Genomic DNA, 20591 nt, shown 5'->3' with positions numbered 1-20591 from the left:
GCTTTAAATATATAGTCTTAAACTGATTCTGACCGATGCATTAAGGTTGATCTGCAATCTTTATGGAATATTTTGATTTTTTACAGGGTATAAAAAATGGTTAATGATGCTGAGCTGCTGGTGTTTCAGTGGTGATTGCTGGAACCGTGCAATATTTAAAATGAATCCAGTAATTCAAACAAAACTCACGTCAAACATTAATGTAGACTGGAGACACAGTGGTGCTCCTCATTCAGGGACATGTACCGTTTCCCATGGAACTGATTTTTTCCTGGATTGGCTGGATAGATAACGTCCACTAAAATCATCATTGTCAGTAAACAGTTAAATCTATATTTACCCCCCGAAATCAGAATCACAAATCTTTGCCATGATAAAATGTCAAGCATGCCTCTCCTGTAGCGCGGCGTGTCCATCTATTTTCCTTTTACAGGATGTTCATCTGTGTTGCCATGGTGTTCTTGTTTGGGGGTTGAAAAGAGAGTGAAGAGATGAAGAAGGATGGAAACATAATGTGTCTAATAAAATATTAAGACACATCTCTTTTATGCATTGTGACCACGGCTGAACCACTAAATCCAAACCCCCCCAGGGGGCATCATTTATAGAGGGTATAGAGAAAAGGGTGAGATTATAGTTGCACATATGTGCCAAAGAAAATGCAAACACCGCACATTATTTGATGAATGTAACTGAGGTGGTGCACATGCCATCGGTGTCAAAGTCAATTTTCACAATTAATTGATACTGCCTGGCTTTGTGTGAGCTTGTCATTGGCCTTCCACATTTGCATTATTCCATGAATATCAATCAGCGCACAAGATCTAATTTTAAGACACTGAAATCTCTCTTCAGTATTTTATATTAGGCATTTAGAAAGCACGTAAGAATCACTTAAAACATTAGTTTGGTATGCTGCATGGAAAACACAAACTGCACCTTGCCAAGTGAAATGTTTCACTTAAATAGGGATTAGATCACAAGTCAAACACATAAAATTCTACTTTCCTGGCAAATCTGCTTCTCAATTTATTTTGGCATTTTCCCTGGATTGAAGTCAGTCACCGAAGGACAGATTTGAGATGATCAAAAAAGCCATTAGACAGTGTGGATATGGGAACATAATGTGTCTTAGGAAAGTGTACTTCTTATTTTTGCCAATAAGGGTCAACAATGTGCTGCCTCCTTTTTTACTGCGGGCACTTTATGAAAGTTATAGCTTGAAGGCAACACTGACGGGCTGTCAATTAGACTGTTTGCTGATGTAAACTTTCTTCCTTCCTCTGCCCTTTGTTTTTCATGCTCTCTTCCTCTGACGTTCATGACAGGTCACCTTCACCAATAGGAGATGTTGCCTCTGAAGCCTGTGCACCGTTTATATATATATGTATATATATATATATATATATATATATATATATATATATATATATATATATATATATATATATATATATATATATATATTAATTTGTGCCGTTGTATCTATCTTTGTGAAAGCTGTGTTTCATGCTTACACTTGATTCCAATATGAGATGATATTTCAGTGTCACTGCATGTGGCTTTTTGTGCCAAGAAGAGAAGAAAAAAATAATGCAAAGGAGACCTTTTCGTCTGTGAGACTCAGATGATTATGATTCAGATGCTTATGTTTGTGTGTGGTCTTGTTCTCGCATATGATGGTTTTGTACCATTGCTATTCTTTAAAGTACTGTCGTTGCTTGGGGCCTGTAGGGACAGTAAATGAAATCATGCTAAGGGTCTGGCATATATACTGTATATATATATATATATATATATATATATATATATATATATATATATATATATATATATATATATATATACATATATATATATATATATATATATATATATATATATATATATATATATATATATATATATATATATATAGTATACCCCCTCTCCCCAAGGCCGTTGAGAGCAGGAGAGCGGGCCAGTGTGTGGCGCTCTTGGCCCTATTGCCATCAGCATCAGCTCTCCCTGCAACCCCCCCCCCCCCCCCCCCCCACACACACACACACACACACACACACACACACACACACACAAACACACACACACACACACACACCCACACACTCAACATCTAACAGCCTGGCCTGTCATCTGCTGGCCAGCTTCTGAACTGCACACCAGCGTTCCTTCTAGCAATAAACAGTATCTCAACGGCTACCAAATCCACTGTAAATAAAAACATTGCTAAAATGTTCAACTGATACATATTTGATTGCATGCTGTTGTTGTTGTTGTTGTTGTTGTTGTTGTTGTTGTTGTATTATACACCCTACCTTCAGACAGGTCTGTCGAAAAGGAAAAGAAAACACTGGCTCCTTCTGAGCCAAAGCTCTGATTCACACCTCCCCCCAGTCTACTGACGGGGAAACACTGGCTGTAGTGGGTGGATGAATAAGTGTGTGTGGAGGTATTGCACTGAATCCTGCTGGAGATGTGTGCAGCACACAGTTACAAGCCCAGAAACCTTCATGTCAGTGTGTGAGACATCTCTCCGGTTCTGTGCATCATCGGTCCTCCAGTCACATTAAAATTAGCAACTGCAATAATAACTATTAATGTGACTGGAATGTTATTAAGGTAGATAGATATATGGATAGATAGATAGATAGATAGATAGATAGATAGATAGATAGATAGATAGATAGATAGATAGATAGATAGATAGATAGATAGATAGATAGATAGATAGATATGTATATCCTGTGTGTGGTCTGGTGCCCAGTAAAATGATTTGAATAACTAATATATTTTCCTTTAGCAGCACCAGCAAGTCAAAGTTCACATTTTCATTATTTTATGTTTATGACTGATTTACCTGCAACACTGTAGCTTTGATATGATAACTTTCTGTTTTGGTAAACATTTTGCAAGCAAATATATACACAACAAAGGGGAAAAGGTAGGACATGAATAGTAAACCAAACCTTGCACGCATGACATACAGGATTTAAACAATCTGATGTGTACGGTGTGCAGTACTCAGCATTTATTGAACTTAAGTCAGAATGGATAATTAGCATTTCCAAAATGTAACCACAAGTTTGCATTCTTTTTTTTTTAATTTATTCTTTTTTGGTTTCCCCACTTGACTTTCATTCACCCTCTCCCCCTCTTATCACTTATTTACTCACGCTGGCAACTATTAACACGTGTTTCTTCGTCTGGGATCCTGAGCAGTCGCTCATGAGTCATCCTGTGTTGATTTCATTGTATTTACAGACGGCCCCTTGTTGTTACACAGTACAGTTCTGCCCAAACACACAGCTGCCAACACACGTTGTTTTCTCCAGACAAAGTCTTGAGACACCGAGTCCGTCTCACTTCCCATCCGATCACGTTAGTGTCTCCTCGATAATAAGCTCCACACGCCTCCACCCACTCTCCCACCCGATCCACCGCCCCCTCCCTCACCCCTCCAGTCTCCCCTGATCAACATTTTTCACATTGTTAATCGCTTATGTCAGCTTCTGGTAATTATAGACACTTAATCATGTGTGATTCACTGTCTCACTCCGTCAGCATTGTGCTGCACGTTGCGTTGAGCGAAAACGACAAAGGTGAAACTGCCTTTATTAAGTAGGCAGCGCCAGGGAGTGAACTCCCCAATGATAAGCAGCATGTTGCAGTGCTCTGGCTTACACTTCCTGGAGGCCAGCGATAAAGGCCAGGTGGAGATTAAATTACATTAATTCCTTCGCCAGAAGCCCTGACCCAGAATGACTTACAAGACAAGGAGGATGGAGTGATGAGCTGGAGTGAAACTACTGCCAAAGTACTGAAAAATGAATTAACCATTGGTGTCGCAACACACTGTGGTCCTAACCTTGCCTCATGAAGTCAACAAACTCAAACACAAACAACAGGCTGCACTGACGAAGAAAACACTGGAACGTCATTGGCTGTAATTTACAATTCCCACCGAGTGACTCATAAATGTATGAACAGGGGGAGGTTGGTATTTCCAGCTGCCCCCACCCAAAAATTATTAACGGCCAAATAGACGCTTTTTGAAATACAACAAAGTGCGCACACCCAGTCTGGCAAACATTGATATGCAAACATTGTGTTATCAACATGCTCGGTAAAAGCCAGTTGGTGTTGGAGAGTGCAGGAAGTTCAGTTCTGTGAGTGTACTCCAACCTTGTGTGAAGATGTGCTCCCCGCTGCGCTCGTTGCTGCTTATTAGCATGATAGGTGAGTACATTTACTGCTTGTAACTCTGAGTTTATAGGAGCATTTGTCAGTGTAGGTTTGAATTGCACGGCGCTTTCAGTGATGTCTGATTTTGGATTAAACTTGTTGTTTTCTAGGATGTGTTGAACTGATCTCAGTCACTACTCCGCACAAACATGTCAACGTAACAAAGGGTGAGAGTGCCCTGCTCCAATGTATGTTCCAGTCTACCGTGCAGACCACCACGGCCCTCACCGTCCAGTGGGACTTTGTTTCATCGTCCTCCTCCGTACTGCAGGTAGAGACACACTGCTGCTCAAGATCAGAGCTTTGCGCCAAATGTGCTGGAAATGTGCCGTATTACCTACCCACTGGGACGCTCTATTCTGTAACATAGTAGTTGCTATAGTATCAAACTATTTCAAATGAGATTAATTAACACAAAAGCAACCCTCTCCCCTCAACGTTGAGTTTCGGTCTAGTCGCTCCCAGTGTTTGTTTAATGACTGCACAAAGATTTGAGCGATAATGTTAAGTCACTTTTTTTTCTTCACGTTTGCAAATGCAAGACAAAAATCACCGCTCGACACCAACACGGCCTGTTGGATGGACACTGGAAGAACTCAATATTTTGGGAGATATGCAAAGGTTAAGTCGTTTTGTGCTTTAAATGAACTGCATCCGAATCGTGTGCACGGGTTTGCGCCTTTTTTCCGGTATCCCGCGTGTTTTTGTCGAACCGCCAGGAGACACACCTCGATGAAACAACAGAGCCTGTGACTGCCAAATCAAACACAAGCAGATTTAACAATAACAAAACCCACAATTTTGAAAGATTGTATGAGTGTGATTATTATTTTGAGTTCTAAATTGACATAACAGGGACAACTGATTTCTAATTAGCTGCAGCTACTTTTTGTAATAAAATGGTACCGTCCACTGGGCGCAAATACACTAAAGGTCATTCATTTAGGCCCTGTGGACCTTCTATTTCTACTCTTTTTTTATGATAAGCGACAAAAATCTCTCTTCTGGCGATGCTAATTTAACCAACTGCCTTACTAAAGGTCAGTTTCATACAACTAGTGCACATTGTACCTTGTCACAGTGAACAGAAACATTTGTGTCTTTATCGTGTCTAACGTGTGGCCATCGGTTTTCAGGTATATTACTATCAGGCAGGAAAGGATGTCATCCCAAGTTCTTATGAGGGCTGGGTTCAGCCTCCCTATTCTCCCGGTACGACCAAAAACGCCTCAATATCGATACGCAACATGCAACCATCAGATGCCGGAATCTACACTTGTCAGGTTCACAACTTTCCTGATGTGGATGGACCGTCTGAGGCCAATATCTTTGTGAATGTTCTTGGTAAGTATTCTTAACTCCAGAAGGGGTGGGAAAAAACATATTGGATATATACTTTGAAGACTCTGAGTTTTCTTTACTTCCAGTAGAATGAAAAGTAGTCAAATAACTATTGAGTAAGAGGAAGAAAGTACCACGATCTGTACACATCCGTATAGCCCAGAGAAGTGTACAATGGGTGCGTAGGGGATTTCATACCACGGGACCACACTTGTGCGCGGTATCAGCTTAATATTTGCATTATGACCGAATACAGAAGTAGCTGAGGATGTTTGTGCCCGTATGGTGCCATGATGTTCTGCTTTCATACCCGCGTTCACACCTGGACTTGAGTGTTAGCCGTTAAAACAGAGAAAAGAAGGAGAAAAGGAACCCTACCCAGCCCTAATCTGATCCTCATGTTGGTGTTTCTGCTCATAAGGGCGTGGCTCCCTGAAATGGGAGAGCCAAGGCGCACCATTGGTTTCTTACCTGACAAATACGTTGTGTGTTTGATTTGAGGTTATATTTAAATTTCGTAATTTCCATAGTACTAATTTTGCTTCCTCATATGTCTTCTTATATTTTCCATGTCAAAGTAAGGCTTCATGTTTAAAATGCAGTATTTCCTCACACAAAACCCCAGCGTGAACTACAGAAGGAAGCAAGCGTACGTTGAACTACTTTAGTGCTGAGATTGCTGTATCTGTTATCACTGTTGTGATATTAACACATCTATTAAAACAGTGGCCCTGAATCGTGGGTGATTAGGGAATTATATTCAGGTTGAATGAATCCTCTCGCTCTGAGTTACCAGGGACAACCTCGCAGGCCTCAGTATCCTGAGTAGTTTCCATGGTTACTGCAGCAGTCTCCTCATTGTCAGCATTGGAAATTAGAGAAGGACTGTGACTGCACCCTTGTGCTGCATACAGAATATATATATATATACATGCAAAACACACGTGTTGTATTTCATAAGCTTTATGAAAATGTTTAGTTTCTGGGTGTGATTCTTACTTCAGGGCTGTGTGAATATGTATGAATGCTTTCATGCTGATTATCACGAGATCAAACATTTGTATCACCACTTAGTGTTACATAGAATTATGGTAATATTGAAAAGAGAGGGAGTATTTTATCCTGGATTACAAATAAATGGATGAGAATTCCCCTTATTGTGAAAAAAACAGATGCAAAAAGATAAAAGTTCTGTCATTTTACAGAGCTGTCCGATCAATACACTAATAACCTGATGATTAGTCGGCACCGTGGGGACGCGGTGTGAGCTCGAGAGTTGGAAGGCCACTCCCAACATCACCTCCTGCCTCGTGATGACTAATGGACGGACGCAATGTTTGATTAACAAGAAGCAAAGGATTTGCCATTTTAACAAACTCAAATCTGTCACAAGACGCACAGATTTATACACTTCCTCTTTTCTCCAGAATCCAACCATTCTGTTCAAATGAACTGAAATAAGGAGCAGCTGCAATATTAAAAACCCTTTTGATTTAGTTTTTGACGAATCAAATGCATTAGCAGAAACTGTTGGACTGTGATAAATACACAGGATAAGCCAATCTTAAAGCAGTGGTGCAAAGTCAGTTATGTACTGTACTCCGCTACATATCTAAATATAATGACGTTTTTATTCCACTACATTTAATTGAGAGATAAAGTTACTGGTTATTTTCAGATTAATACTTTAAATAATGTGCTTATAAGGTACAATGCATAGTTGAAGACCATTTAGGCTTGTGACGTCTAAGAGTTGTTAGCAAAACTATAATTTCCCATTTTAACTGATGTACCTTATTTAAATTAAGCTTCAATTAGAGTTAGTTTTTTTACTTTGGATACTTTAACTATATTTTGGTGATACTATTTTGTAATTAAACTTGTGCCGGAATATTCTTTCAAATGTTGTGTTGGTGCTCTAACTCACGTGAAGGGTCTGAGTAATTCTTCCCCCGCTGTTTAAAGTACAATTATCATGGTTAGATGAAGCTGGTAGTGGTTGATTGACAAACGGGAACAGGCTTAATGCATAATCATATTATGACACAATTGTATTATCAAACCGCTCAAGATCATATTCAGTCCGAAGCTCTTTCTGAAATAGTATGATAGTATAGAATATCCATATTTTCTACTGATTGAAGATAAACTTCGTAATATAGGTAGAGTCACTAAACAGTCTCCTGGACTCATGCATCCTCCTTGTCCCCTGACAGAGAAGCCCAGCAAGCCTTATTGCGCCGTCCACGGTGATGTGGAATCGGGTCACCGGGTCACTCTGACCTGCCACAGTGAGCATGGCAGCCCGGACCCGAAATACACCTGGATCAGACTGGATCAAACCAAGACCAGGAGGCCTGTACTGGGAATAGGTCAGTCAGTGTGTGTGTGTGTGTGTGTGTGTGTGTGTGTGTGTGTGTGTGTGTGTGTGTGTGTGTAACATTGTTAATTTTTTTTGTGTGCCCTTGGTTCTTTAGGAACCGAAAAAGGAGTACTGGAAATCAGAAACATATCCCAGTTTGAGTTTGGGGAATACCAGTGCAACGCCGAAAACGCGGCGGGAATTTCCACATGCACCATCGAGCTGAGTGCTGGTACGTTTACAGTTTTGAGGATATGGATACAAATGTTTCAATCAACACAAATGCTAAGAAGGCTTCATCCGCTAATGTTTGTACAGAAGTGGGCGATGGAGTGATTGCCGGCGCCGTGATCGGCGCGCTGCTCGGGTGTGTGCTGATCCTCCTGGTCGTGTGGTTCATCGCTCACCAGCTGAAGAAGCGCAAATACAACCGGGTCAAACAAGCAGAGGCCAACGAGATGAAGTAAGATCCTAGGTTCTTGGATGTTGTTGCATTTCACCAATGTCGTTCCCTACTTTCAAGTGTGTGATGACAATTCTCTGCCACCAGGAGGAGCACTCCTCAGGCCCAGCAAGCCTCAGATCACGCTACCGTGGCAACCCCAGCCAGCAACCTTCATGCTGAGGAAGATGAGCCACATGTCTAAAAAAATAAAAAGGTCTGTTGGAAAACAACTGGAGCAACGTCACTCTTCTGAACAACAGGCTGTCCAGGATGCTCTCAAATGTAATCAATAGGACCGCGCTCATGTCCGTGTTTAGACTTGCATTTGAATCATGAAGTTATTCTGCTCAATCTTGAAAATGTCTTTCATGTGTATGTGTTTTTTTACAAAAAAAATGCGCTTTTGTAGTTCTATTGTTTGCTTTACCGTGTCATAGTTAGTGTGCCAATCAAACCGTGTTGAAGAGCCCTGCGTTAGTCATACAGGCTGCATAATATCAGAACAAATACATTAATTGTATGAAATACGACATAAATAAATGTAGCTTGAGGGTAGAATCTGAATTATGCAAATGATCATTATGATTACCTTTTTATATATATTAAGAAATGATTATGTTTAAAAAAGTCCAACTTTCCAATGTAGTCTGTTATAACATAAAATAGATTAAAGGCTCTATCAAGTCACTCCCCCTCTGTGTGTGTTAGAATCAAAGCTCGTCTGCTTTGTTGACTGAGCCGGTCCGGCGCTTTTGCTGCATGTTTTTGCAAGCGAGTGAGCCCCACTGGCTAGCTCTGCACTCATACGGCGGTTAAGGCCGCAGCACTGAAGTGTAGCACCAACCCTCTGGTTCCCCCCCAGGGAAACTGTGTTTACTCTGCCAGCACATGTTACGCTGTGTGCATCGTTAACACTGTTAGGACTGTTAGCACTGTTAGCGCTGTTAGCGCTGTTAGCTGAGAGCTGCAAGCTATCATTAGGTGTTGCTACGCTGAGCGCTGTTGAGAGGTAATAGAAATGCTCCCAATTTTGTATGTAGTACTTTTAAGTGTGACAATTCCCATATACAATTGAATAATGTTTTACAGTTAATGGACAGTACAAACTAATTAACTCCTGAAGGGATACATTAACTTTTTTCTTTTAACACAAACTGCAACACAGCTATGGATAAGGCATGACTACTTTATGTAATGATATCCAGAGATTCTGATTTAATAAAATATTGTGTTTCCTGAGTCATTGAGTCGTGTAGCTTATAACTGATAATATCAAGTTTCATCAAACACTGGAGCCTCCAAATCAGGTCAGATTTGAGTCTATTGGGTTTCAGTGGCTTTGTTTCTATTTAGTAATGTGAGGGGTCAGATGGCTTTAAAATGTGATTCAAGCCATGTGGCTTTGAAGTCTTTTAGATTTGTGTGTTTCTATACATGTATAAATGATGCGGGGGGACAATTTGGACCTCTTTATTCCAACGGAATAAAAGGAATGGAAGGTAAAGGCCAGACAGCTGCAAATGAATTATGAGCCTTTTGTACTACACTCATGTCAAATTATTTATTCCCACATTAATAAAAGCAAATATTAAACAGCTCCTCGGATCCATAAATTGGCTACCCCTCTGCCAATGCCAAGCTAATATCCACACATTTATCATTATTTAGCAAGTGAGGAGGCAGCACAGAGACCGTAAATATGTTTCCTTTAACTGAGCTGCAACGCAGACATCCTGTACCACGATCGCATTAGAACGCATATGCAATGTGAAGTTTACACACTCATGTAGGGCACAGTATTCAATAAAGAATTATGGATTTTTGTTTGCCAATTGCCAAAATGTGATTCGTCAATAAACAAGCATGTCAGCAAACAAATTGTTATCCAATGAGTACATCTGCAGGTAGGTGTTTGACAGCGATTCTAAAAAATCAATATGTTCTGATTTGTTTGCATTTAGACTTAGATGTCATAAGCATACACATATCTCACAGACCTCACGTATGTGAAATACAATAACCCATAGTGTTACTTGAACTTTGGATCAGTCCACCACATTGGTCCAGACATAAATATTGATTCCCAGGATATTCTGTAGACATTCAGAAGATGACTTTGGCGATCTCTCACCTTTTCATTTTGTGCCATCATCAAGACAAAAGTACTTGAAAACCACTGATCTACCCATTAGCCTCGGCTATCCTGACTCTTTTTTTGGTGCTAATTAGCTGTAACGTACTGTAATGTAAGGGTAATGTTACAGAACCAGTCCCATTCCCTATTACACTATTTCATGTGATTATATGATTGGATGAGATCAATAATTTTTGTTTTTAAAAACACGTTTCTTGAATACATTACTTATACGAAGGCAACATTCCTGTGCTACGTTCTTGTTAACTTTTACAGAGGACCAATAGCACTAATAGGCACGGGATGTGCAGAATACAGCTGATTAATACCGCTCAGAACATCTTTGTTACCAATCTACCGTGCAGAACTGATATCAGTGAGGTGAGGGGCCTCCACAGAGCCCAAAGGATATTAAAAGAAAACACAGAGTGCAGTAACGGCGCGTTCCCCTCTGCTGCCGTCTGGCAGGCGTTACAGAAGTATCCTCCATACTCAACATAAAAAACGGTTGTTCTCTTTAGTTTCTTGCAACTAGAATATTGTTGTTTTTTGCATATAGGCAATATATGAACCGTTAGATCTTTCGGCTAACTGATTACGAGGAACATTCATGTCCAGGATCAGACCCGCAGACCCAAGCAGCGTGCGGAGCTGAGGACGTCGTCTCTGGTCAGGTAGCAGCCGCAGAGCTGCCTCAGGCCAGTGAAAGCCTCCCTGCCATGCAGGACACGCCAGTTGTCGATGAAAATCACCTTGCGAAGAAAAGAGAAGATAACGTTCTTAGATCATAATGAATGACACTAACATCTGGATCCTTTCAACTGTCTTAAAGCTGAAAATGAATTGGTTCAATTGGACATTGGGAGAGCTTTTATTCATTTTTGCTTTCTGGCTTGGTCGTTTCTGAATGCCCCTTCAAGAAGTGTACGTTTCTTACTTTCCCTGGAGTCAGTTTCACCCACAGCTCGTTCTCTGGCCGCTTCAGTTCTGTCGTCAGCTCTCGATGCGCCACGTACCATCGCTGAACAAGGTCATGGGGTATCGTGTTTATCACCGATCGGTCATAGTTGTTGTATCTGTTGATAAAAGACACAAAAAATCTTGTTTTTGATTTGAAATAAAAAAATACGCCATCACACCTCATCAAACTACTAAATATTCTTTTAAAAATAATTAAAAAATGACAAGAAATCAACTTTCCAAACTACAGAGGAACTACAAAGTGTCTCAACCAACTTGTAGTGGGGACAAGTTTGCCTTTTTAATATTATTTTCCAAACGGAAGCATGAATAACTTCATAACAAGACATATAAAGCTTTACCTCAGGGTAATAACCAAACATAAAAGGCCGCAGGAAAAGACTCGGCCTGAGACTCTGATTGTTGGATACTGTGCTGAAACCCCTCCAGCTAGACCTCCGTCACTGGTTCTAAGTGCTATGACGCAAACATCGAAGTTAAAGCGCCATGCCCCTCCCCCGCCTCCACAACATCTCCACAACCATCCTCTATCTCCACTACCTGATAAAGACATTGATCGATATCTTTTGGGTCCAGAATACAAGGTTAATGACACCACTGATTATCTCCAGGAACAGTCGAGGCCCTGTATGAAGTTAGCCTTCTTAATTCCTGTCCTGACTTATTGAAAAGGAAAGGTGAGGCTGCGAAGAAACATTAGTAAATCTGCAAATGTATCCAATTTAACATTCATTCCTCGTCAGCCTGTCCAAAGAAATAGGGCAAATATAGTTTTAAACACATTAAACTTAGCTTTATTAAATGTTAGGTCTCTGTCAGGAAAAACATTTTGAATCAATGATTTCATTATTAGGCACAAACCTGATTTTTTGTTTTTAACCGAAACTTGGTTAGACCAAGATAACAGTGCAGCTGTTCTTATTGAAGCAACACCTCCCAACTTCAGTTTCATGAGTGAAACAAGAATGCATAAGAAAGGAGGTGGAGACATTTCAATAATAATTGTTGATGTATAAAACTCATGTTGAACTATTTTTCTGGGTCAGACCTCCGAACCATCTGTGGGGACGAGCTCTGCCCATTCAATTGAATAATTCCAAGTTTCTGTTTAATAAATGCTTAAAGACATTTAAGTGTTTCACATCGCATTTGTCTTCTCTAAAGGAGATTGAGGAGGTTAATTAATTTCCATTACACACACCAGGCCTCTCTTGCATCTCAGTCAATGAGCTTGTGGATGGCTTCAATTCTAAAGTTAAAAATGTTATTGATGCCATTGCACCCACTAAGGTGAAGGTTGTCTCGGGTAAGAAAAGATCCCCTTGGAGAAATGCCACGCTGGTCAGAATAGAGAAAAGAGAGTGTCGGAAAGCTGAACGCAGGTGGTGAAAAACTAATCTCCAGGTTCACTGTGGTATCTTTGATACGACAGTGATACGACAGTTCTGATTCAGAACGCTGGAGCTCGAGTCCTCACTAAGACCAGGAAAGTGGATCACATCACTCCAGTTCTGAGGTCTTTGCACTGGCTCCCTGTCACTGTGGCACTGGCTCCCTGTCAAACAAAGAATTGACTTTAAAATCCTGCTGCTGGTTTATAAAGCACTGAATGGTCTAGGGCCTAAGTATGTTTGTGATCTGCTGCTACCTTATGAACCATCCCGGCCACTCAGGTCGTCTGGGACGGGTCTACTTTCTGTTCCAAGAGTCAGAACTAAACATGGAGAAGCAGCGTACAGCTTTTCTGCTCCACTTATCTGGAAGAAGGTCCCTGAAAGCTGCAGGTCTGCTGAGACCCTCTGCTCCTTTAAGTCCACATTGAAGACTTTTCTGTTTGCTGCTGCTTTTAATTGCACCAGACTCAAATACTGCATCTCACTACTGCATTTTATTTCTTAAACTGCACTGCAACTTTTATTTAACTTTTATTTTTTATTTTGCTTTTTCAACTTTTATTTTTTATTTTGCTTTTTGACTGTTTTAATGTTTTCTTAACTGTTTTTAAATCTGCATTATGTTTTGATGCTTTTAATGGTTCTATGTGAAGCACTTTGAATTGCCTTGTTGTTGAAATGTGCTATACAAATAAACTTGCCTTGCCTTGCCTACCTCTACATTTAAATCCTAAAAATCTGAATATCTGATAACTCACTTCCACACAAACGCGAGTAACATCGCATCAATCTAAAGCGCTGACGTACCTGATCATGTGCATTTCGTTGTTCCCAGGGTAGACGTTGAGCACAGGGCCGATGCCCTTCATGTGGTTTCGGTGGACGTCAGAGATTTCGATGTACTCGTGCTCGATCGGCACGCTTGTAAGCAGCTCGAAGTTCTCAGGAGACTGCTGGCGCACTTTTTCAGCGGCGTAGAACCCATCTACAAGTAGCGTCCTTCCCCCAGTTCCCTCATGCTTGAGGAGGTGGAATACCTGGATTCTGCAACAGCAATCAGCATAATCGAGTGAGAAAATGCTACTTTTTTGGGCTTCGTTTAAGATATATGAACTGTAATGAAAACGGTTGACTTAAGGTCTGTTTCAAAGCTTCATCCACTAAATCCCTTTCTTTCTATTGGGGCTGCATTGAAACCCCACATAGTGTAGTGTACGCTCATCTCTGCTGCACCTACCCACATGGTTCCTGAAGGTAGGAGGTGTCCGTGTGACGGTCCAGGCCCAGCTGGGTGTAGGCAGTGTCTTCTCTGGAAAGATCGGAAGTAAAACACCACATTCTTCCGTACATAGTCTCCCTTGTGAATCAGCAACACAAACAACACAAGCGGATTAGGGAGAGGAGAAAGGGGCCGAACATCTTCTGGGCTGCCCGAGAATATTGCCATTGAAAGCAAATCGCTGATGCTGAATATGGTCGCATGAGAATAAAGTTTCACAGTCAGCACTTAATACCTGATCAGACTGACCCTCTGGGTCACTGCCTCGGTGGCCTCGACTGTAGCGGGCACATCGTCGACAAAAGCGATGCCATACAGAAGATAGTTTTGAAGAAACTTCTTGACTTCATCGTCGCTGCTCATGAACGTGTCCCATTTGGCGGAGGGGATGTTTGCATTCGTATAGACGTCTGAATTCCACAGGATGCGTTGCTGGACGGTGCTCTGCTTCTTTCCTTCATAGCTGTTCTCAGCGAGCCAGCTAAGGCTGTATTTGGTCACATGACCTCCGGACCCTGGGAGACATGACAATGTAATATATTATTATGAAGTACAGTGAATGGAAATTGCATGAAATCCTATGCATCACATGATTTTGACTCGTCTTAATTAATTTTAAGCCCCGCAGGACCTATATAGGTGCTTTTTTAGACATTTTAGTTAAACTGTGTAAAACACTACAATAATCATGAACAAATGTATTGATGCTACACATCAAATTAAACAAGAGAACGTGGGCTACAATAATTAGTCAGCCATTTCAACACAACTCAAACATCAAATATCATAGTCATAATTTTGTCATGAGTCAGCCCACTCTGCATGTTTCCGGAACTAGCAACCCGTAGCTTGGTGCTATCAGAAGAAACCAGATGGCAAAAAGCAAGACAATTCCACACAGATTCCAAATCTATTCACCAAATCCTTCTGCTGTAAAGCTATGATATGAACCAAAGAACACAGCAACATAAATCGCTGAGTCAGCAAATTTTGAAAATTTTACACTGATACAAGTTTATTGAACACCATAAGTCATATACAAGTGAAATATAAGGTTTGCTACATGAAAAAATTCAAATGTCACAGATGCACAAAAATATACGCAAATGTGCCCAAATGCAAATTTTGGAAACCTCGCCTGAATTCTCTCTGTACTTTACCTCTCTGTCTTTGTTCTGCTTTCCTTTTTCAAAGTCAAACATTGCAGAGAGACTGTTCACATATTGTGCTATGATTTGGGAGAGCTTCAGAGCTTAGTGAAGCATCATTTCAAAGAGATAACAATCCTGAAAGTGCTTTTTTTATAGGCGGACCTGAAACTTCTATTTTGTCTGTGTTTCAATCTTTATTTACTCTTAGTCAGCAACATATATACTAATAATTACACATCTGACCAAAAGCTCACATAGGTTGCCTTTTTTAACACCACAATTGTTCAAACAACCCTTGTGGTTGCAGAGATACACCCTTTTTAGTTTGGGTATGTTATTTCGAGCAGAATCCTAAAAACTGCCATGGGGCTTAAAAGAATGTAGCATCTAATCTCTTATTTTAAGAGCATGTGTCACACTTTTCTGAAACAAACATGAATGGGAAATGAACCTTTGTACAGCAGCACACAAGGGTTATAAATGATTACTGAACATGTAGTAAAGCACCCTCCCCCCCATCCTTTTAGCACCTGACCACACCCTAAGCTAGTGGTTCCCAAACGTTTTCTGTCAAGACCCCCTTTAATGATTATAGGAACATTGGACGACCATTTATATTGTTTTACCGGTGTATGTGTGCGTCTGTGTGTGTGGGTTGGTGATGAAGCCGCGACCCCCCTGTAGTACCACCGCGCCCCCCCCTAGGGGTCGCGACCCCCACTTTGGGAACTACTGCCCTTAGCCTTAGTGTGTCAGCAACCTTTTCTATCCAAAGAGCCATTTTGCCCTTTTTTCCACCAAAAACAAGTGTCTGGAGCCGCAAAAGCTATTTGATATCAAAGCTTATGAAGTTGAATATATAGTTATATTATATGTACAACAAACTATAGTTTGTTGTATTTATGAAATTATAGAACAAGAATAAAGACAATTGTTGACATTGTATTGCTATTTGACCTGTTTATAACTATCAAACTCTGATTAAGAGGAGAAAAAAAATAGTCATTTATTGGCTACATTAAGGTCCATTAAATACACAACTAAGCAGACCTTGAGTCCTATCATATATGTGTGGCTCACGTGGTAGAGTGTTGATCCTGTAACCACAAGGTAGCAGGTGCAATACCTGTTATCCTCACGTGAATTTTACATTTAAAACGCATATCTTTTGCTACGTTTACACTGACCGTCCTCACTACGCCGGACTTTTAGGGCACTGCAAACGTTAAAAAAAAAAGAAGAAGTATATCTACTTTGCTCAGTTTGCTGCAGCAGTTGAGAAATCGCTCTTCTGCAGCTTGATACTGTTCATCAGATGCTTTGTGCTTGTTCTGGAAGAGTCTTTCAACATTAAATGTTTTATTGTTTGCTAACTCCTCGCCACATATCAAGCATACAGGTCAGCAGCATCGTTGGCAGTGAAAGCTAATTAATACGTCCACGCAGAATTAAACTACCTTTCTCCGTTGATAGTTTAGCGAGGGCCGAGCTCTGTGAATCACAAGTAGCACCTGCAGGAGAAGCTGCTTGACAGTGACGTGACAGGATGTGATGAACATTTATTTTTATTTTCAGTGACTCAATATTACCTCAAATGCCAAGATGTGAAGAATTCCCTTTGAAAGATTTTATACTGGGCAAAACAAAAAGAATAAAATAAAAACGTGTTTTTTTTTGTTTGTTTTTTCCAAAGCCTCAGTGAGCCGCAACAGAGGGGCTAAAGAGCCGCATGCGGCTCCGGAGCCGCAGGTTGCCGACCTCTGCCCTAAGGATTAACTAACAACAGAGCTCATCTGCACAAAACACAGCCTGACACAACAGCACTTTGCTCTAATGATCGACTCATTCACAGCTGTATCCACGCGCGTTTGTGTATTTCCATATCTGACAATAGATGCAGTGGCGGTTCTACATGAAATAACCCCAGCAAGCAGCCGCAGAGGGCGCCAACCCCCCACACAGCGACACGATAGACGTTGGAAAACCGCTTTACGGCCCAGATGATTTTTTTTTTTAAGTGGACGTGCCGCCCCCCCACTGCCGCCCCGTGCCCAAAACCGCCCCTGATGCTATGTATGTGTTCATTGAAAATAAGTGACTGAATCTGGCCTCCGGTTGCATGTTATAAATGCCTCATTCAGGGTTCATACACATTTCCGACCAATGGATTTCCAAGACTTTTCCACGATTTCCATGACCAAACATTTTGTGAAATCTCTGTGTATATATGAAAAAGTGAGACAATTTAGAATTTAAACTAACAATGATAATTCCAAAGCATACAGTATACCTTAAATGACACAAATGAATGAGATACAACAGTTTAAAAGAATAAACATGTATATATGCCTGTATGTCCGCCTTCTTATATTTTGAGCGTCTTTCTTTTAAGCATATTAATCATTTCAAACTCAGCGCAAATGAACGTCATGAACATATGAATAAAACAAATGTCAATGACTTCAAGATTTTTAAAATTCCATGACTTTTCCAGGTTTTCCATGACCGTAAAGAACCCTACTCATTTCACATGTTGTTGTTTTGCTTCTTGGTGCTGATGCTGTGATGGGTTCTGAGGTGCGGGACACCGGGCCTGCAGAGTATAATCTCCCGAGGCTCGGGTGGGTAGAACTGCAAATACTTTAAACGGACTTACACGTGAGGACGAGATGGCCATCTTGCACGGTCGTGTGGTCGGGTCGGACGTGGAGGTCGATACTCCCGGTGTCCAGGTTCCTCTGGTTGGTCTGGGAGTTGTAGGAAGAGGGGGAGCGGCAGTGATCCCGCAGCCACAAGTAGTTCAGGCGCATGGGCGACCCTCCGTCGTCGAGCACTGGCGATTGCATATATGTACGAGGTTATGTATCTGTGTGTGGTTTAAGATCGCAAATACACTGCGCACGTGTCACAATGTTATCAAAACTCACCGAGACAGTCTTCCAGTGCCTGAAACGTTGCCCCCGTAGCCCCGTTGCGGGTCAGGGTCTGGAGCCTCCGCGGTGGCTGGGACCGGGAGGCCGGCAGCAGCTGAGGCTGAGCCCGGCTCAGCGCGGGCCGCAGGGTCCGAGTGAACGCGCCCAGCATCGTGAACACGACGGTGTGACGTCAAAAGGGGAATTGACCCCAAACTTAAAATGATAAACTTTCCTCTCTGCCGAGAAGGCAGCACCGACACACCCCCTCCCCTCCAATACAGCGCTCCACCTCTTCAATCTTTAATCTCTAAAGATGTATTTGTGTGCCGAGATTAATTATTAAACACGGCATAATCGGCCCTTGCGATTTCGGTTCACACGGAGGTCGTAAGCAAATTGCGATCCATAAAGTCTACAGAGAGATGCTGACGTTTGGCGCATGCGCGGTCCCCTCGACCTCCATACCCGGATGTCCAGCGCCTATGCTCGTGTGTTGTGTGCGCGCGCGTGTGTGCGTGCGTGTGCGCGTGTGCATGTGTGTGTTGACTCAACTTTATGGTAATAGATAGATAGATAGATAGATAGACAGACAGACAGACAGACAGACAGACAGACAGACAGACAGACAGATAGATAGATAGATAGATAGATAGATAGATAGATAGATAGATAGATAGATAGATAGATACTTTATTCATCCCCAGGGGGTAATTAGTTACATTTTGGAGGCCGTATGTTTGTAGTGCTGTTCATAACTGTGTTATGTTATACTTAGAGGTAAGTCTGTTATTTAGCTGATGCCCTCAGATAGAATAGAGGAGCGATGTCAATGCATGTGAATAAGTGAAAACCCATGTGTATTCAGTGCCTTTGGGCCTCACAGGTAAAGACTCAACAAACAACGCTGTTTGAACCCAGTCTTCGCTTAGTTAAACTCTAGTTTACGGTAAAGCCACAAAGAAGCAGAAATAGGCAAACAAAGATGAGTAGAGCGGCTGACTGCAGGCGTCAGGTGTGCAGGAGTGATCAGATGACTGCAGAATATCCCTCAGGGAACTGTTTAGCTGGGGTGGAAGGGGCTTATCTCTAAATATGTTCCCAGGATCTCCTGCAGGCAAGAGTATCTCTTGTACATCGTTAGAGGCTGGTCGGGGCTATCATCGCCGTTCAAATTGCAAAAGAGCGAAGGGAGATGGACGATTCAGATGCAGTTGGAATGGTAAAAGTCTGTTCAGCCACTGTAAGTGAAAGTAAGTAAAAAATCTATTTGCATAGCACTCTTCACAGACATGAATCACAAAGTGCAGAAGAAGAAAACATAATTAACACAAGGTGAGCATACAAGGGCCACTAATTTACAGGATGTCTTTTTAAAACATGAAACGTGTTAAGAAAAGCCCAATAGACAGTAAAATGCACAATAAAAACATAGATGAAAGATAGATAAACATACATAAAAGCAGACCTTGCGCATGAATAAATGTTTAGCCAAACGCCTGTCTAAACAGGTCTGAAGCAGATTCTTTTTAATGAATTCCCCGAACCCGCGAACCGTAAGGGTGCAGACAGAGCGTTCCACAGTGTTCCCACTACTGCCACAAAAGGTCGGTCATCACGTGTCATGTGTGTGGGACGGACAGAAAATGCGTTTGACCTGAAAGGAACTCGTTAAGGGTCTGACCGTGGAGTGCTCTGCAAGTGAGCGTTAGAGTTGTTGAGTGGATCCTTTACGCAACAGGGAGCCAGTGAAGAGATCTGAGTATGGAGGTGATGTGAGGCCGTCTATTTGTCCTAGTGAGTAATCTGGCTGCAGCATTCTGGATTGCCTGCCAACGGTTACGGTTTACTGATATTTCTGAGGTGGAAAAACAACAAGACAACAAGCTGCTTAACATGGGGGTCAAACGACAGCAATAGGTCAAATATTATGTTGAAGTGGGCCCTGACTGGTACTTGTCGTACACATTGGGCCTGTCCAGAGGAGCAGTACATTGGTTGGCCGCAACCTTCTGTAAGATCTTTGATAGAAAAGGCAGTTTTGACATGGGCCTGACATAGTTCATGGGTAAAGCAGGATATGAGTTAGTTTTCTTTAATATAGGCTGGATAGTCGCATGCTTAAAATAGGAGGAGAACCGGCGGTGAAACAATTGCATTAAATGTGTCAAACACATCTTCGAATTTCTCTTTGAGGAAGAAATAAAGTTTTCAAAGTAAGCAGCTCTCACTTCCTTTACTACAGCATTAAGGAAACTCTAAGATCTTTGAGACATTGCGATGCACTTCTAGCCCAGAGGTTTTCCATAGCCGCTCTGTCGACGCTTCCGCCTCAGGGTGGAGAAGTGTT

General features: G+C 41.5%; 2 protein-coding genes across 2 annotated transcripts; one reads left to right on the top strand and one right to left on the bottom strand.

Annotated features, from left to right (window-relative positions):
* Positions 1 to 4193: 4193 nt before the first annotated feature.
* Positions 4194 to 8592, top strand: LOC306753999 (V-set and immunoglobulin domain-containing protein 1-like; the record flags this gene model as incomplete). The annotated part of the gene is made up of 7 exons (XM_079237911.1): positions 4194 to 4236; positions 4353 to 4513; positions 5379 to 5586; positions 7800 to 7955; positions 8061 to 8177; positions 8264 to 8408; positions 8496 to 8592. 7 exons carry the CDS (start codon positions 4194 to 4196, stop codon positions 8590 to 8592), a joined length of 927 nt encoding a protein of 308 aa, XP_079094037.1.
* Positions 8593 to 11144: 2552 nt separating this feature from the next.
* Positions 11145 to 18413, bottom strand: tmlhe (trimethyllysine hydroxylase, epsilon; the record flags this gene model as incomplete). Its single annotated transcript, XM_079237910.1, has 7 exons — positions 11145 to 11276; positions 11462 to 11600; positions 13707 to 13943; positions 14137 to 14256; positions 14414 to 14693; positions 17986 to 18162; positions 18257 to 18413. The coding sequence occupies 7 exons, from the start codon at positions 18411 to 18413 to the stop codon at positions 11145 to 11147; spliced, it is 1242 nt and encodes a 413-aa protein (XP_079094036.1).
* Positions 18414 to 20591: the final 2178 nt, after the last annotated feature.

Source organism: Taurulus bubalis (genome assembly GCF_910589615.1).
Source record: "Taurulus bubalis genome assembly, chromosome: 2".
Classification (NCBI taxonomy): Eukaryota; Metazoa; Chordata; class Actinopteri; order Perciformes; family Cottidae; genus Taurulus; species Taurulus bubalis.
Note: the sequence above shows the minus strand (reverse complement) of the source record. Positions and strands in the feature narration are given on the sequence as shown.